The sequence below is a fragment of the Dipodomys merriami genome, unplaced genomic scaffold (genome assembly GCF_024711535.1).
Source record: "Dipodomys merriami isolate MVZ:Mamm:240054 unplaced genomic scaffold, mDipMer1.0.p SCAF_33, whole genome shotgun sequence".
NCBI classification, from domain to species: domain Eukaryota; kingdom Metazoa; phylum Chordata; class Mammalia; order Rodentia; family Heteromyidae; genus Dipodomys; species Dipodomys merriami.
The window spans coordinates 372,871-392,236 of NW_027204826.1; the positions used below are offsets into that span (position 1 = coordinate 372,871).

Here is a 19,366-nt window from a genome sequence, read left to right on the forward strand (position 1 = left end):
ATGTTTATTTATTTATCCTCCCTCCCTCTTTCCTCCTTTCCTTTCTTTTTTCCTTTCTTTCCTTTCTCTTTGTAAAACAAGTATCCTAAATTCATGATTCTCCTACCTCAGTCTCCTAAGTGTTAGGATTACAAGTTATACAGCACTATGACTGGCTCTTCTTACAATTTTCGTAGAGGGCTGGGAAAGTGGCTCAGTGGTAGAGTGCTTGCCTTGCATGCCTGAGGCCCTGGGTTCAATTCCTCAGCACCACATAAGCAAAAAGAAAAAAGCCGGAAGTGGCGCTGTGGCTCAAGTGGTAAAGTGCTAGCCTTGAGCTGAAGAGCTGAGGGACAGCGCCCAGACCCAGAGTTCAGGCCCCACGACCGGACCAAAAAAAAAAAAAAAAAAAATTTTCGTAATAACATTGACAACTGCTCAAAATATGTGTACTGTTACCATTTAGGTTTTAAAAGGATTATATTACAAGGTGCCAGTGGCTCACACCTGTCATCCCAGATACTCAGGAGGCTGAGATATGAAGATCATGGTTCAAAGCCAGCCTGGGCAAGAAAGTCACTGAGATTCATCTCCAATTAATCACCAGGAAACTGGAAGTGGTGCTGTGGCTCAAGTGGTAGAGCACTCGCCTTGAGCTGAAGAGCTCAGGGACAGCGCCCAGGCCCAGAGTTCAAGCCCCACGACTAACCAAAAAAAAAGATTATATTGAAATTGACTTGCAATTAGCTGTGCACATTTGAATTTTACATTTTTTTAAGTTTTGAATATGTATACAGCCATGAGAAGACCACCATAGTCAAAACAGCAAACATTCCCAACTCTCAAAAAGTTTACTTGTCCCCTGGTAGTCACTCTATCTTCTCCTTCCACAAGTATTCCTTCCCCACAAGATAATATGTATTATTCATTATTAATATCACTTTCTAAATATACATATATTTATGGGGGGTATATAAACACACATATATGGAAAATTCAGGATTTCATACGTGTGTACAATGATCAAATTGATCAAATTCACATCCTACCACCCTTTATTTCCTTTTGATCTTTTCCCAATCATCTCCCTTCTTTACTCATGTCTTTGTCTTTCTCCTTTTTGTTTGGTTTGGTTTGGTTTGGTTTGGTTGGTCATGGGGCCTGAACTCTGGGCCTGGGTGCTGTCCCTCAGCTCTTCAGCTCAAGGCTAGTGCTCTACCACTTGAGCCACAGTGCCACTTCTGGCTTTTTTCTGTTTACGTGGTGCTGAGGAATCGAATTCAGGGCCTCATGCATGCAAGGCAAGCACTCAACCACTAAGCCACCTTTCCAGCCCCTGCTCCTTTGTTTTTTTGTTTTGTTTTTTGGTTGTTCATGGGGCTTGAAATCTGGGCTTGGGTGCTGTCCCTGCACTGTTCAGCTCAAGGCGAGCGCTCTACCGCTTGAGCCACAGCGCCACTTGCAGTTTTCTAGTGGTTTATTGGAGATAAGAGTCACATGGACTTTCCTGCCCGGGCTGGCTTTGAACTGCAGTCCTCAGATCTCAGCCTCCTGAGTAGCTAGGATTACAGGCATGAGCCACTGTCGCCCGGCTTGCTCCTTTTTTTTTTTAATATCCATATTCTACCTAGTAGATAAAATAGGCAATATCTGCATTTTGAGTCTGGTTTATTTTACTTAAAATAATGATTTCAAGTTTCATTCATTTTCCTACAAATTATATAATTGCATTCTTTTTGGCTGAATAGTACTCCAATTATGGTTTAAAATTTTTAATTAACTGATGTACACCTGTCTAACCAGCTGTGGTAAAAACTACAGCTCTCTACTGCATGCCTGCATGCTGATTCATTTTGGTGGGATATGATCAAATAATCCATACTGGTTCCCATAGTGACTGAATTAATTCACATTCCCATCACCAGAACATAAGGGTTCTTTTTTCTCTGCATCTTCCTAATATTTGTTTTTTTTTTTTTATTTCCTTGATATTGCAATTCTGACTGTGGAAAGATGGAATTTCAGTAGTTTTTATTTACATTTCAGTTATGACTGAGGATACTGAAAATGTTTTTATGTATTATCCATTTGTACTTCACTTAAAAACTATTCTCCCATTTACTGTTTGGGTTTTTTATATTTAGGATTTGGTACTCTAGTTCTTTGTATATTCTGGATATCCCCTGTGAGATGAATAACAAAGGATTTCTTTCTTTTGTTCTATTTGAGAGATTTCAGAGAAACATACATAGTGTCATATTTGAGGGCTGTATCTTGATGCATTTACATAAATTTTATATACACAACATAATACAAGTTATTTATGCACAGAGAAATAATGTTCAAACTCAGCCTTGTCCAACACTCTACTATATGAGCCAAGCCTCCAGCACTTTTGCTTCTGTTATATTTATTTATTTATTTAGTCAGTCAGTCATAGGGCCTGAACTGTAGGCCTGGGCACTGTCACTCAGCTCTTCAGCTCAAGGCTAGCACTCTACCATTTGAGCCATACCACCACTTCCAGCTTTGTTCTGTTTATGTGGTTTTGAGGAATCAAACCCAGGGCCTCATACATGTAAGGCAAGCACTCTACCATTGAGCCACCTTACCAGCCCTGCTTCTGTTATTTTTGAGACTAGGTCTCACTTTTCGCACTAGATCCTACTTAGCTGAAATTTCAGGTATGTGTATCATGCCTAACTTGTTTGTTGAGGTACAGTCTTTATTGGACTAGATTGGTCTCAATCTATTTTCTTCCAAGATCAGCCTACCAAGTAACAGATTACACATGTGAGAAGCTATGGCCATACCAGAGTTTGATGTGTTGTATTTCTGTTTTGGTTTTCTAAAATATTATTTCTCTTTTATTTTTAACTCACGGGTTATTCCAGGGTATGTTATTTAATTTCCATATTATTGTGAATCATCCAATTTTACTCATGTCATTAGCATTTGAAACCCATTGTGTTGAAAAGATGCATGATGTGGGGGGTGTGGGGAGGATGGGAAGGGATGGGAAGGAGGAGGCTACAATGCTTGATAAGAAATGTACTCATTATCTTGCCCATGTAATTGTACAGTATTTTCACAATTAAAAAAAATAATAATAATAATTTTTTAAAGATACATGATGTAATTTCAATCTTCTTAAAATTGTTAGACTTTGATTTGTATCTATCTACAAGTCTATTCTGACCCCCTGGGAAGTTGCAAAGAATATGTATACTGTTGCCCTTTAGAAACATGGCTTATATAGGTCTGTGATGTACATTTGGTCTAAAATTGCAGTTTATTGTTTCTTTGTTGATTTTGCATCTGGATGAACTCAATAAAAATTAAATATAAAGGCCTTGTACATTATTATTGCTATCTCTGCCTTCATATGTTAGTCATTGTCATTTGTTTAGATCTTCTAATGCTAGGTGCATTTATATTTACAAGTATGACAAGGTCTTGGGGACAAGGTCTCAGGATTTCATATGGTCTTATAAGGATTAGACTCACTATCAGACTATTAGACTCACTATATAATGACTTTCTTTGACTCTTTGGGCCATTTTATTTTTAATCTATAATGTCTAGTGTATTGTATTAATCAGATGTGTATTAAAACAAAAAACTCAACAAAATTGATTATAATAGGCAAAGGTTAATTTTGCTCACTGTTCTGGAGATTCAAGGTTTAGATAATGTGGCCATATTACTTTGGTCTTCTGTTGAAGGAAACATATAGCAATCATATAATGTTGGAACAACACTGTATCATGTGTTAAATCACCAATATCTAGAGCCAGAGAGAGACCAAACTATTGTGCTCCCATAATCTTTGTTCATAGCTTATCCCTTATGCTCTAAAGATTATTTGTAAAACCCAATAGCCTAATGGTCCACAGCACCAACTAATAATTTCATACTAGTGACCAAGCCTTTAAGACATTGGCCTTTGAAAGATACTATACATATTCATAGATTATAAATACAGCTATCTTGTATCTTTTAATATTCACTTGCATTATGTATTTTCCTCTCTTAATTTTCACTCTCATGTGTCTTTAAATGCAGATTATTTGACCATTTTACATCTTCTGATTGGAAATTTTAGTTCATTTCTATTTAAGGTAATTAGAACAGATTAGAAATTAGAACTACCATTTGATTGTGATTTTTAGAGCAGTCTATGTATATATTTATATGTACATATACGATGTGTGTGTGTGTGTATGGTCAATATTCATCAGAGATGGGTCCTCATCTGGTTTTGGATTGAGGGTTGTGCTGGCTTTATAGAATGAGTTTGGTAATGATCTTTCTATTTCAATTTTATTGTTTGAGGAATATGAGAGTGAGTTCTTTATTAAAGGCCTTATAGAATTCAGCTGTGAATCCATCAGGTCCTGAGCTCTTCTTAGATAGGAGGTCTTTTATTGTCACTTCAATTTCATTACTTGTTATGGGTCTATTTAGCTGGTTTAAATCTTACAATTAGTCATTTTTGCTGTTGTAGCAGAAAACAGTCACAACAGGACACTAGAGTCAATTTGTTTGCCTGGGGTTCAAGGGTCAAGTTTCTTTGTCACAGGTAAACTCCTACTGCTTTGAAGGAAAAGGAACATTGGGTTTGATAGCTAGACTCTGGATGGCTTAAACCATGGACAGGGACAGACTAATCTGTTTCTGAGCCCTAGCTAGATCTGAAAGTTTTGCTTTGTTGTTGTTGCATTTTGTTTTTGTTGTTGTTTGTACAGCTGAGGAATGAACTCAAGCCTTTTACCTGCCAGGCAAGTGCTCTTCCACTGGACTAAATCCCCAACCCCTGTTCTTTCTCTTTTCTTTTTAAGACAAAGTCTCCAAGTTGACCTAGAACTCAGGATCTTACCTCCATTTCTGTAGGTCTGGAAATGCAGGTATGCAAAATCACAACTAGCTCTGGTTTTAGGATCTCAAAGGCCAAGATCCTTCCAGAACACCAGGTTTATTGCCACTGCCCTAGAGTGTTTCCATGTGCGCAGGGCTAAGAGCCCACATGTGCTCTCAGTGGTAGGCAGGTGGCCTATCAGATCACAAGGCTGGAGTCCCTCCCACTGAACTCACTTTCACACCTGGAAGCCAACCAAACATTACCTGCCCTCTCATGCTGAAAGTGCAAAACCACTGTGGGCAGTGTCTAGAGCTTCAGGAAGGTTCTAGGCCTTGGTGACACTTATGATGTTCCTTATGAGCCTGTGTTCTGTAAGGACTGGAGTGAATTGAGGCTCAGTGAAAGGAGACACAGAAAGGAGCCCTGCAGGTTAGGAAGTCTCCTTGCTGGCTGTGATCTGACTGGGCGGCCTTTCTATGAAACCACTTCTGAAGAGGATGTCAGCCCTTACCCCAGGTAAACCCACACCTCCTCAGTGTTAAAGGCTGCCATGTCATAGCCCTTCAGGCCTGGTTTCCTGGAGAAGAGTTCACCTGGCTCCTTATACTCTGACTAGGTCATAATTCTGTCAACGCCTACACAGGGTTAAAAATGATTGGCTGGGCTCTGGGCCAGATGGGATTCCCCTGTAACAGGAGTTCTGTGGATCCTGTGTGTGAGCCTACTTGGACTCCATGGTGGCCTGGGCTTAGAACTGTAATTAGAGAAGTAACCCAGTTGTGCAATTCCAGCCCAGCTCCCATCTGGAGGTGTGCAAGCCCCAAGCACTTAAGACTTTGAACATACTTCAATTTTATTTGGTCTTCCTCACAAACCCTAATACCTTTATTTCTTGGTACCGCAGAACTTCTTGGACTTCAATGTAATGTGCATTCCAAAGTACTGAAGGTCCTGAGAACCAGGTTTGATTAGGCAGTAAACAATTGGAGTGCTTTCTCTATAGAAGTTGGATGTATTGCAGGGGCAATTTTGAGGGAAGTAATTAAATTGTGTTATCTGTTTACATGTGAGATGTTTTAAAATGTGCCAATGGCTGTGTCATGTAGGCAGTGGGTGTAAATTCTTCTTGTGTGTAAATTACCCTCGTCTTTCTCTTTGTTTACCTCAAGGATGTGACCTAAATCTACTTGAAGGACATTGCTCAAAGAAGTGACTATTTTCTTCTGTAACCTGCATTTCTACAGCTTAAACAATCTCAGTGCTCAGAGGGACATGTCAGAACAAGAGAGCAACCCTGGGCTGTTCACAAGGAGCCATAGGCTGTCCATTGAGCCAGTGTTCTGAAGCCTCATCTTTATTTCCAGCCTGTCCTCCCTTGCTTCTCATCACATTTCTGAGTACAAGCCAGGTCAATGTGAAATGTATCCATATGGGTGGTCTGATTTCAGTTTCTTGGCCCTTTAGCACCTAGACTTTGTTGTCAAACACAGCAATCAGGTGTTTAACAGCCACTTTGTATTACAGAAGGTGTAGAAGCAGATGGTGGTGAGGAAGGAAGGCTTAACTCTGACATTAGTTACTCTCCTGGAAAGACATCTGGGTGGCTACTTCCTATGGCAAAAGTACATTAGAGGATTCTAGGACACTGCCTACTCCAAGATGACCCAATAAAGGAATAGTCCCCTCCTCTGTCCTCTTGGCTAGCTGCACATCTAGATGAATATGCATATTGCAGAGCTCAGCAGTATTTTGTTGCTTTTCAAAATCACTTTAGAGGTACCTATAGATGTGCCCTCATGGGGTATAACATGTGCTTGCTTTATAGGAATTTTAGAAACTTTGTTCTATGGTATGACCTCAACTGTCTACATGGTCTACAACTGCTTGATGATTTCCTTTACCTTGCTTTTTGCAGGAACTTTTTATGAAAATGGCTGTGGAAATTTCCAGTGTATCCTTCAGAGTGCTCTGGCTCAGGATGAATAGAAGTTGACAAAGTTGGAAAGAGGACAGGCATCATTTGTGGCTGTGTTAGGACTGAGGAATTGGTGGACTATTTGACATTATCTAAACTAACATTTTTGCCTTGTGAAAGGAGTCTGGGTGCCAGGCCTTGGTGCCTCCTTTTCCATCCCTTTCTCTGTTCAGGCATAGTCAGCACTGCATACCATCATGTAATGTTCAGTGGTAGTCTCAATCTTGAAAGCAGCATTATTACATGGTTCATCTTATTCCTGAGAGTTGTATCTTGATTTTAGATTCCCTCTAAGAGAGATACCCAATGAGAGCAGCACCCTGGTCCTATCATTTATGGGAGTTAGGGAACTTTTTTCTCCTGGTGGGATAACTCAAAGACATAAGGGCAACAAAAACTTCCTTAACATGAAGTAAACCATATCTATCCCCTAAGACTCATCTCTGAGTTGCATTTTTCAAAAACAGGGAAATTTTATTCAGAAATGCTTAAAAAGAAATATTTTTCTTTGTAATGTGGCCTAACTTGTTCACAAACTGAAAGATGGAGAAATGTGGCTTCAACCCAGCACTTTAATTCATAACAACACTTCTCCACTTCATATTTTCTGCCATGGTTCCTCTAAAAGGGCTTAGTTTCCTTACCTCCAGACCTTTATATATCTCAGCTCAAGACCTCCAAGATGGATGTCAAATATTCCTAGTCTTATTCCCTAAAACAAAGGATTCCCTTGATATTCTCAATGATCCCCAGATTTACTCCACCCAATATTCATGATCCAAGCTAGTTTCTAGCCATCCTCCTTCCATTTCCTCAGAGGTAACCACCATTCCCCAGAATCCTCCCCCTGCCTTCGGTTACTCACATTTGTCCAGCATTTCAGAGCCATTCTACCCCATTTCCCTGCGTGGATAACTTTGGCCTTCCATAGATTTCACATCAGCCCAGAACAAACATTTAATGTCCAGGTTTAAAACTCCACAAAGTTTCAGCACATGTTCCCCTGACTTTCTGATATAATTCAATTCCCAAGAAATTAAACACCTCTCCTTTCCCCTGGAAAGCACTAACTCTGCCTCTGTATTGATGTGACCATCTTGCCCTCTGACCCAAAGGAAAGTATTTAACTTTCCCGAGACATTTGGGGCTGCTGGCTAAAGACATGGTTGAGAAAGATAATTTATCTCTCTCCTAAATCTAACACAAATTTAATTAAGTGATCTCTTGTTTTGTGAGAGAGACCTCACATGGACATTCATATTAAGAACAGAAACACACTAATGTAAATAAGCCTCAAGTTTATATTTTGTTTTTACATATTCATATTTTTTTCTCTTTAATCTATAAAAACCCATCTCTTCAAATAGCATTTGCTTTCAGTCACTAGCTCAAACACTCACTGGTAAAAAAAACCTATCAACTCTTGTTGAAGTCTTAGAAATGGAAGAGTTCTATATATGGCAACTGTCACCCAGAAGGAAACCTGTGCTATGCTTGGGAAAGACTGATGCTTTGGGGTTAAATTTCAGGACAAGCTCAAGGCAACACTCATAAATTAACCTATCAATTCTCAGATGAATCTCAAAGGAAAATACCTGGTCATGGAGATCCTGGCCTCACTTCTTCACAGTACTGACCTCCCAACTACTTTATTCCTTTCTTACACTAGAACTCACTTTATTAACTTCCTACCCAATGTTCTTTCTACATGCATTAGGCTAAAGGTTTAGTGACCAGGGTACAGCATACTGTCTGACCCTCCAGTGCTTCTCTGTTCCATGGTGCATGATGCCATAAAATTCTATTCCAAAATCAATTTGATCTTGACATGGCTCAGTGGATTGCTCCATATTCATGTGCTAAGATAATGAATAGGTAGGTTAGGACATATTTAGGACCCTTCCAGCTCCATGCAAATCTAAGATGAGATAATCACAGCACTAAACCCAAGATTGGATTTGTTCTTTTCTTCAGGAAGAAGGTAGGTAAAAGACTGTCTCCCCTTAAGGAGATATAGCAGACAGATACCCATAGCGAAGGTGGAATGTGGAGGCAACACAAACACATGAAATGGGCCCCATGAAATGTAGAAAAGCCAAACTATTCTCCAAGAAAAAAAAATGACCAATAAGCAAGACTCCTCCAAAGAGATACAAACAGAAAACAGTAACTCTAAAAAAGCCTGTTGCCAACCCCACATTGGCACCTTCATATCAGCAGCAAAAGGAGCAGCACAAACACCAGCAATAATGCTCTTGGCCTCGCTGCCACCATTGTCCTTTTAATAGTGTCCTAATAAATATGTTTCTGCAAATCATTTCTAAGGAAATTTCTTTTGTCAACTCTTGACTTTAAACAATATCCAACTTCTAAGTTACAAAAGCAGGTTTATATATCACACAGTATACCAAATAATTTATATTAAGGTTCCTTTAATTGTGGCTATTTCTTTACATTCATCCATGTAGGGGCAGTTCTTATACATTGCTCTACCCATCTAAAACTTCAGATTCTCATTTGTAACTCTTTAGAATATTTTTGACAATAACCATACTGCCCCAAGTCAATATCTAAATTCTATCCCTGATCATCTTTCCTTTTCCTGCTTACCATGAGTAGTTCTTTGTAACTGTTGCTTCTGTGATTTGTGGGTTTCAGTGTCCACATGCCCTCAATAAAATTGTGGACATGGCCACTTACCTGTGCAGACACTACCAAGGCATGGGCCACAGGTCACTGAAGGGCCACTCACGATGAGGACAGGGTTTGCCACTGAGCCACTCCATGTCTGACCGCCCCAACTCTTGTAGCATTTGCATCAGCTTGGCGTGTAGGGTGGCAAGCAACCCATCTCCAACATGCTCATAAAACTCCAATGGGGCAGGATATCGCACATGCCTTAACTTGGTCAGACCAATGGTGTGGCGCAGGACACGCAACAGCACATTTATGGAGATGGGGTTCCCAGAAAAGCTAAAGGTTGTGAGCTGGGAACAGTGTCTCAGGGCAGGCAGAATGGCAGTGAGTTGAAGGTTCATGATCCCACATTCCTCTAGGCTCAGGACCTGGAGGGTGCTTGAGACATTCTCTAGCAGTGCTTCCAGGGTCTCAGAACTTATATCCATCAGGAGAACCCTATTTAGACATAGTCCCCTTAGCTGTCTTGTACTGGGGCACTTGGACAGATTCATCAAGTCTGATTCCAGAAGCAGACAATTGGTGAGAGAGAGAATCTTCAAGGGGCTCTTCAGACACCTATAGACAGAGAGAAGAATCAGTTCTGAGGACTGGTGGTAATGGGAAGCAGCCATTGGGGAAAACTCAGGACTCAATACAGCCAATGGAGCAAAGAAAAACCCAAGTTTTCCTGATGCCAAACCTTCAGGATATCATACTATAAAAAGGTCTACCAACAAGACCAATTTACACGAAGTCCTTTCTACACTGTTAACCTTGCTGTGGAACTGGTTCAAGTATACAAGATCTCACATATTCCCTTTCCTTATCTATTGAGTGGAGCAAAGCATACACAGGTGTGATCATTAAATAAGAGGACCACAGAAAGTACTCAGAAAAAAACCTGAGCCTAGCTGTCAAGAAAAGAAAGATATTAGATTACTTTAGTTTCAGAGACACAAATATAAATACCTTTAATTAATAACCTAGGGGAAAATGAATATTTTTTTTTTGGTAGGTAATGGGACTTGCACTCTGGGCCTGGGCGCTGTCCCTCAACTCTTCAGCTCAAGGTAAGCACTCTACCACTTTGGCCACAGCGCCACTTCCAGTTTTCTGATGGTTTATTGGAGATAAGAGTCTCACAGACTTTCCTGCCTGGGCTGGCTTTGAACAGCAATCCTCAGATCTCAGCCTCCTGAATAGCTAGGATTATGGGTGTGTGCCACTAGCACCAGGTAAAAATTAATTTCTTAAGGCAAAAAAGCAGCAGAAGCGGCATCAGAAGACAAAGAAGCAGCAGCAGCTAAACAACAAAGAGGAGAAGAGCAGCAACAGAAACAACAACTAAAACTAACCAGGGTTTCTTCCAGAAATTGTTAGCCAAGTCACCTGTATTACCTTGTATATGAGGCTACTAAAATATCCTTCATAGAGTACAAACATAGGAGGTAAACAGCGCTCAAAATGTCTGCCAGCAGCAGGGACTAACTTTAGACTTTTGTATTATCACTTAACCACCTATCAGTATTTCCAATTCCTCATTCCCCCTCATTTCTAGAATGATATGAAGTACAAATTCATATTGACACTGAATCTCCATTATGATCAAATAAAAGGGATTAGGTAGAACTGTTAAGAGAGGGTTAAGCATGTACTGTTATAATCACTGGATCAATATATCAATGGGCTGTCTAAAATATAAATCCTTTATAAAATCTAGTTTATTTAATTCTCTTTCTATGTCTAACTCTTGAGTGTGTGTGTGTGTATTGTGTTCTTTTTTAATTTCTAGGCAGAATTTCACTATGTAGCATTAAGTTTATCTCAAAGACAAAATTCTCCTGCCAAATGCTTGAATTACAGGTGTAAACTACCACACCCAGTGTCCTTACATTGCTTGAGCATATATAGTCTCTGAGCCATGAAACCCTCTACTCTGGTATTCTACCAGAACAGCAGCATTCACCAGATGTTTTTCCCCTTGGTCCTCAGATCTGTGAGACAAAATGTATTTTTTTCTATATAACTTGAGATGATTGTATCCAGTCTATGCAATTGTACTATTCCAATCCAAAGAGGGACAAAGATTGCCTCCAAACTGTTTGCACAGATGCCATACTTGGGAACAAGATAAATGTTAACATCCAGGGACACACTGATTGTGGCTGTCACAGAACAGAGATGCTTTATTTTTCCTGAAATAAGTAGACTTGTCCCATTCTACAGAAGAAAACTTAATATTCCCTCACCTGAGCAGGTTGCACAAGGAGCCTTCAAGGGAGCTGATAGATTCCAAATGAAGCTCTTGGAGGTGATGCAGACTGAGCAACTGAGAGCTGAATGTCTCCACAAACTGCTCCTCCTCCTCCCAGGAACTACACTGGGACATCTGTGTCTGAGACAGGAAGAGTCTGTGCAATTTACCCATGTATGGCAGAAGAGAAAGAAGCTTCCCCAGGACGGACAATTTCCAGTTACAGATCAGTTCCAAGTCCTGCACAGAATACAGCCTCACAACTTTCAAGACCTTCATATTCTGCATGGACAATGCAAAAATACTCAACTTGTTACAGTATAAGTGTAGTAAACCTTTCCACTGCTTGGCCTTTTCAATAAGAGACGTGAGCCATTCATCATGGCTGCCAATACTGAGGTAGAGATCTATGAACACCTTCAGAGGAGCCCTGGGCTCTTTTGCCCCCATACTGGATCCATCCACCTTTACCTTCATCAATGGCAGGATGGCTTGGGACAGTGAGCACATACCATTCCTACTACAAGACCATGTAGTTTTTTGACACAGATCCAGCACTTGCAGTTTCTGCTGCCTGTGAATAAAACAGATTAACTTAAAGTAAAAGGAGGAGATTCTGAATGAAGGAAAGGTCAAAAATAAACATGAACTCTAAAACCTTGGTATCAGCTGCTGTCCACTTCTCTCCTGGGATCTTGCTGTTTCTCTATATTCTTCTCTCTTAAGGTTATTGTTGTCTATTTATCACTTGTTATCATATGTTATCTACCCATATATTTAACTTTGTATTAATGAGTACTGAACATAGGGCCACAGAAATGCTAGACCAGGGCTCTACCACTGAGATTATACCCTACAAGTGATTTCCCACACCTTTAAGTGATACTGGGAAGGAATGCTGACATGTTCCTTCAGTCACATGTGCATTATATGGTGGCCCATTCTTTGAAGGAGACACCAACAATTGTTTCCATACTGGCACCACCCAAGCCTCTGCTCTAAAGGCCTCTGTCCCCAACGACTTCTAGGCTGCTGGGTCTTCCTCACCTAGGGCAAATGTCTTCAGCAAGCAGGGCATCAAGCCCATTGAGCACAGCTTGGAAGTTCTCCTGGTGTGTCTGTCCTCCCTTCACCAGGGACCCCAGAGGGAGGCAGGGAAAGGGCCAGGCCTGCACAATCCTCTTCACACTCTCATTGTGTTTCCCAGTATAGGCTGCCATGAACAGAGGTGGGAAGAGCTCTACAGGCAGCTCTTCCAGAGCAGCAATGACCAAAGCATCATCCTTCAGCAGATTCTGTATAGCCAGCTCCAGGAGGGTTGGTGGGCCACACGTACTCATCCTGATGAATCTGTTGGGGAAAAAATGCTGGGGAAATATGCAGGCATGTTGGTAACAGTCTCAGGCTAAGCATGAGCAACTACATTTTCTTCTGCCCTTCAGATAGATCAATCCAGGGCCAATGTCATTTGTCTGGAAACAAGACAGAAAATTCAGTCTGCCAAAACTATCTTCTAAATTCTGTGGCCACAAAACCACATCTGTGCCTCTACTGACACCAGGATAAACATCTGACCCAGAGCTGAATGAAACAAAATGACCACTGCCCCTACCTCATAATCCACTTTTTTCTCACTAATTCTATCCTTCCTGAAAAGTGAATACAAAGGAGCTTAAAAGCAGACACAACTTTTTATAGGGAAAAGGTTGAGATTGTACTTCTCAAAAATGCCTGGCACCCGAAAGGTTCAGGCTTTGTATATTTCTCAATTTTGAAATATCTGCCTTATGTATAGTTGGTATTCTGATTAGTCTGATTCCTGCAATGTCAAACACATGTATGTTTTAGGTACAATTTACATACAGATATTCAGGGTCTTTTACATATTTAAAGTTTTATAACAAATTACCTGTGTAAATGCAGTCCATTTAGTTTATTTGATATTTTAAATAATTCTAGGTATAAACAAAAATTCACATGTAGAATTTCCTAGTTTGATATCAAGTTAGCTATTGAGATATTTCCAATTTCAATGCTTATTACATTTTAGGTTTTCTTTTTTTTTTTTCCTAAGGGGTAGGTTTATTCAGTAGACTTGCTGGGACCAGGCAAGGTTGGCACTCCACATGGCTGGGAAAGGCCTGGGAATGAGAGAGAGCTGGGAAAGAGAGGAAAGAGCTAGAAAAGAGCAGAGAGAGCAGAGAGGAACAGAGAGCACATTTTAGGTTTTCTAAACTGGAGTGTTCTCCTGAATTTGCCAAAGACAACAGAATTGGGATGTCACATGGCCAATACTGTTTCCTTATCTGCTACTGCAAACATTAAGACTTTATCACAAGAAAAGAACAGTGTATAACCAGGCTCAGCAGACTACCTGTCTGGCAAACACAAGCCCAAGATCAAGCCCCAATACTTCCAAAGCAGAAAGAAAACAAAGAATTCTAGCCAGACATTATACTTTACACTTGTATTCCAAGCTGCTTAAGAGGTGGATGTGGACGTATCATGGGCCAAGGCTATCTCAGGCAAAACTACAACACTATCTGAAAAATATGAGGGCAAGACTACTGTAAAACAACTTACCTAGTGAGCAACAGACCCTAAGTTCCACTACTATTAATTAATTAATGTTTAAATAAAAAAAACATAGGAACCAACAACAATGTCAAAATAGCAATTGTATTCGATGTAAATTTAGGCAGGGAGTTAAAAACTCTGATGGCAGAGAGTGATGGCACGGATGTTGATAAGCAATCACCTTTGGACTTCAGTCATTAACAGAACAACTTGTTACATAGAAGAGGGATTTGCCAACCTACAGCCCCAATAATTCATGGAAAAGGATGGCAAGACCTGACCATGCAAAGGAATCGATGATGCATAATCTGAAAATTAATAATACATTAACCCAGTTTCCAGAACTGAAAACCTATGTCCCCAGACCCCCCTAATAGTCAGCTCTTGAGTGCTTGACATCCCTGAGCACATGTTGTGAAAATGACCTCATTCTGGGAGTAGGGTCTCCAATATAACTAGGATACTTCTTATAAAGGAGAACCTGGAAAGATTTGCACAAAATACTCTTTGGAGGAAATGCAGCATGTAAGAAAATAAGACTGTTATTTCTTCTTCCCCTACTGAGTGAGTAAGAATTCAGAGTTCTTCAAGCTCTTCAGTACCAAGGACAGTGGTGAACCAGAAATGATTAGGGGACATCTTACCTGATGCTGTCATCTATACACACTGGCCAGACTGACTGGAATCAAGTTTTACAACACTTCCTTTACCAGATGCCCTGTCCTGTCAGTCCACAGCTTCAACACAAGTGTAAGAGTAGTAATCAGAAAACAAGGAGACATAGCTGGTCACCGGCGGCTCACACTTGTACTCCATCCAGCTACTCAGAAGGCTGAAATCTAAGGATCCTGGTTTGAAGCCAGACAATGCAGGAAAATGACTCTGATCAACCTAAATGTGAAACTATAGCTCAAGTGGGCTAGCCTTGAGCAAAAATGTTCAGGGACAGCACCCAGTCACTGAGTTAAGGCCCAGGACCCAGCAACACACACACAGACAAACACACACACACACACACACACTTGTTTTTTAAAGGCAGGGAGACTGGGTTTTAACACGTTTTGAGTTTTGAAGCAATATTCTTGGAGAGTTGTTACAGAAATTGAGTACTGTAGACATCATTTTGTCCTCAGCAGGACTCTCTTCTTCGTTTATTTATTTTCATTTTGATATTTTATATGATCAGGAGCACATGGGCATTTCGCCTTTGTGTTCTTCCCCTTGGAGCGAGTATCCTCTTTCCTTCTCAGTGTATGAATGCAGTCTATTTGTTTTGGATTAGTGTGTGTATGTCCCTACCCTTGAAAGTGAGTCCTAGGCATCATACTTGAGATTTTTTTTGCTCAGGGCTGATGTTCCACCAGTTAAGCCACAGTTCCACTTCCAGATTTCTGTTGGTTCACTGAAGGTAAAAAAAAAAAAATCTCAAGACTTTTCTGCCCGGTGTTGGCTTCCAAATGTGATCCTCAGCTCTCAGTCTACAGGCATGATGACAGATGACAGGCGTGAGCCCCCACCTCCCTTCTTGTTTGGTTTTGAGTTAAGATCTCTGTCCCCCGGGGCTGGGAAGGTGGCTCAGTGGTAGAGTTCTTGCCTTGCATGCCTGAGGCCCTGGGTTCAATTCCTCAGCACCACATAAGCAAAAAGAAAAAAAAGCCGGAAGTGGCGCTGTGGCTCAAGTGGTAGAGTGCTGGCCTTGAGCTGAAGAGCTGAGGGACAGCGCCCAGGCCCAGAGTTCAGGCCCCACGACTGGACCAAAAAAAAAAAAAAATCTCTGTCCCAGCCGTGCGCCGGTGGCTCACGCCTGTAATCCTAGCTACTCAGGAGGCTGAGATCTGTGGATCGCGGTTCAAAGCCAGCCCGGGCAGGAAAGTCTGTGAAACTCTTCTCTCCCATAAACCCCCAGAAAACCGGAAGTGGCACTGTGGCTCAAGTGGTAGAGCGCTACCCTTGAGCTGAAGAGCTGAGGGACAGCGCCCAGGCCCAGAGTTCAAGCCCCATGACCGACACCTCTCAAGTCCTAAAAGACAGGAGTCTCGATCACACCCACTCCATCTGGACTTTTTATCTGGTACCTAAATCTTAGCTGCTTCTCACAAGCCCTGGGGCCCCCGTAGGCAACGCTCCTGTAGGCCTGGTCCGGCCCTCCACGGCGCCGTCTGTGCTGAGGTTCTGCCCCCCTAACCCCCCCACCCCACACCACCACCCACACCCACACCCCCCGCACCCCACCCCCGGCTCCGGGACAGCAGGCCCGGACACCCGGGGTCTGTGCGCGCCTCCCAGAAGCCCACCCGCCAAGGCCCCGCCCCGCCCCGGTGACCCGCCCGGCTCGCACCGCCCCGGGGCCCGCACCGCGCTGGGCCCGCACCGTGGTGGGAGCTGGGCGGCGCCCGGCGGCCCCCTGCGGCCCCGGTCCCCACTTCCAGGCCTGGCCGGGGAGGGGAGGAGGGGGGACCCGGAGCCACCCCGCCTGCGGTGAGGGGTTACCTTTCCTCCCGCCCGCCGCGCCCGCGTCCTCGCCCAGCGCCGCTCACCGCGTCTGCCACGCGCAGCCAGGCCGCGGCCCAGCGAGGAGGCGCTCGCGATGACTCGGCGACTTCCCCGCCGTGACTCAGCGATTTCCCCGCCGCCGATTCCCGCCTCTCCAACTTCTCGTGTGAAATCTCGCGATATCCAGGCCTGGGACCAGTCCCGGCAGGCCGCTGTAGGATGAGCGTGGAAGTCGGGGTGTAAGGTCTTTTATATTATTAAAAGTATGAGTAAAGAAGGTGTCGGTGCTCATGCCTGTCATCCCAGCTACTCAGGAGGCTGAGATAGGAGGATCACGGTTCAAAGCCAGCCCAGGCAGGAAAGTCCATGAGACTCTTCAATAAACCACCAGAAAACCAGACGTGGCGCTGTGGCTCAAGTGGTAGAGCGCTCTCCTTGAGCTGAAGAGCTGAGGGACAGCGCCCAGGCCCAGAGTTCAGGCCCCACGGCTCACCAAAAATTAAATACTATAAATAAGTATATTTAATACGAATATAGTGTAAGGTCCATTCCTGGATGGCAGCAGACCCCGCCCAGTACCTGCGTTACCTAGGCAACTGGGACACCTGGAAGAGGTCACATCTGCCTCCGCTGAGGTCACAGCTGAATCTGATGTGACCACACCTTGCTTCCACCTGGTCCCACCTCTTACCTGGTCCCACTTCCCTTTACCTGGACACGCCTTTCCCCTCCCCCCCCCCCCATATAAGGCCTAACCCAGGGCCAGACTTCCCTTTTGCCAGCCCTTGCCGGGTCCCAGCAGATCTACTGAATAAACCTACCCCTTACCTGAATACCACGTGCGTGGTGCTGTTCTTACTGGGCTATCTCTTTTTAAAAACCTAACATATATATGAATGAAATTCCTGGTGCCATTGGCTCATACCTGTAATCCTAGCGAGTTAGGTGACAGAACTGAGGAGCAAGGTTCGAAGCCAGTCTGGGCAGGAAAACCTGCCAGTCTAGTCAACTGCCAAAACTCCAGAAGGGGAGCTGTGGCACAAGTGGTAGAGGGCCACTGTTGAACAAAAAACAGGCTCAGGGACATCTCCCAGGCCTTGAGTTCAAGCCCCAAGACAGGCAAAAACCTGAGATTAGCTCTGGGCTAGAAGCTCACTATCCCACGTGAGAGAAAGTGATGGTAACGGCAGTGTAGCTCAGGTTGCAGTGTATTTGTCAAGCATAAGGCTCTGGTTTGCCACCAAAGGCCTGCAAACCTAGCCTTCTGCATCTCCTGCCCTCCTGTTTTCCAGCATGGGTGAATCAACAGGAAGGCCATCCCCAGATGGACACATGGGTATTAGACTTCCTGTACTCTTGATGTAGCAAATAACTAATATGTTCCCACTGTTAGTAATGTCTCTGATGTTCTGTTGCAGCAGAAAAAAAGCAAATTAAGATAAAACCCTGAGCAAAAGTTTCAAAAGTCCTTAGAAGAAAAAAAGAGAATTAATCTTGTCAGAATTTTGAGAGATTTCTTTATATAACCCAAATACATTAGGAATCTCAAAAATAGTCTACGAAGCAAGTATTTTGGTGTTCATTTAATACATTAGAAGTGTTAGCTTATCAAAAACGTACTTTCACTTATTATAAAGTCTGCCTAATGTTTATGTGAATTTTGTATTATGTCATGAAAACTTTGTATTGAATTGATATATTTGAAAGCAGTGTCATTGTTAGCAAATGAAGAATCACAATCTTAACAATTTATTATTTTTGAGAAGGAACTTTTGCTTTTTTAAACATCTACTAGAAATGTTAGTGCTGGGGCTGGGAAGGTGGCTCAGTGGTAGAGTGCTGCTTTGCATGCCTGAGGTCCTGGGTTCAATTCCTCAGCACCACATAAGCAAAAAGAAAAAAGCCAGAAGTGGCTCTGTGGCTCAAGTGGTAGAGCACTAGCCTTGAGCTGAAGAGCTGAGGGACGGACAGCGCCCAGGCCCAGAGTTCAGGCCCCACGACTGGACCCAAAAAAAAAAAAAAAAAGAAATGTTAGTGCTATTTCATAGTTATGACAACACTGAAGAATTTTTTGACTTTCTAAGGTATACATTTTATTATGCTTATGTCTGAAGACTCGTTAGAAACATTTTCTAGACTAATTTAACTTTCAAAAAATTATGAATGTCTAGATTCAATTTAAAAGTTTTGAATCTTTAATTAGTTCAGCTTGACCCATTAAACTATATATTTTGAAGGAGTACTCTGTGCTTTGCTATACACACACATGTTGAAATGTTTACCATCATCAAGCCAATGCAAACATTTACGTAGTGTATCCCAAGAATACTTAGTATGTGCTCTCAGAAAATCCTAAGTATCTGATTTCTAGGACTCATACATATTAGGAGACAGCAATAAAACATGCTATTTTCTTCACTATCTCTTGAACTGGGGCTGGATTTGGAATGTGGTATCCTGGCTACCTGGGTTCTAAGTTCTGTTTGGTCTTGTGTCAAGAGATAAAGTCAACACCTAGTTCCCATTCCTGAATCTCTTCTGATGGAAC

General features: G+C 42.3%; 1 protein-coding gene across 1 annotated transcript; it reads right to left on the bottom strand.

Moving 5' to 3' along the window:
• Positions 1–9,116: 9,116 nt before the first annotated feature.
• On the bottom strand, positions 9,117–16,922 carry LOC138841850 (melanoma antigen preferentially expressed in tumors-like). Its single transcript, XM_070042751.1, has 5 exons — positions 16,816–16,922; positions 15,653–15,727; positions 12,796–13,098; positions 11,744–12,322; positions 9,117–10,070 (listed from the first exon to the last, which is right to left on the bottom strand). Exons 3-5 carry the CDS (start codon positions 13,086–13,088, stop codon positions 9,527–9,529), a joined length of 1,416 nt encoding a protein of 471 aa, XP_069898852.1. The 5' UTR covers positions 13,089–13,098; positions 15,653–15,727; positions 16,816–16,922; the 3' UTR covers positions 9,117–9,526.
• Positions 16,923–19,366: the final 2,444 nt, after the last annotated feature.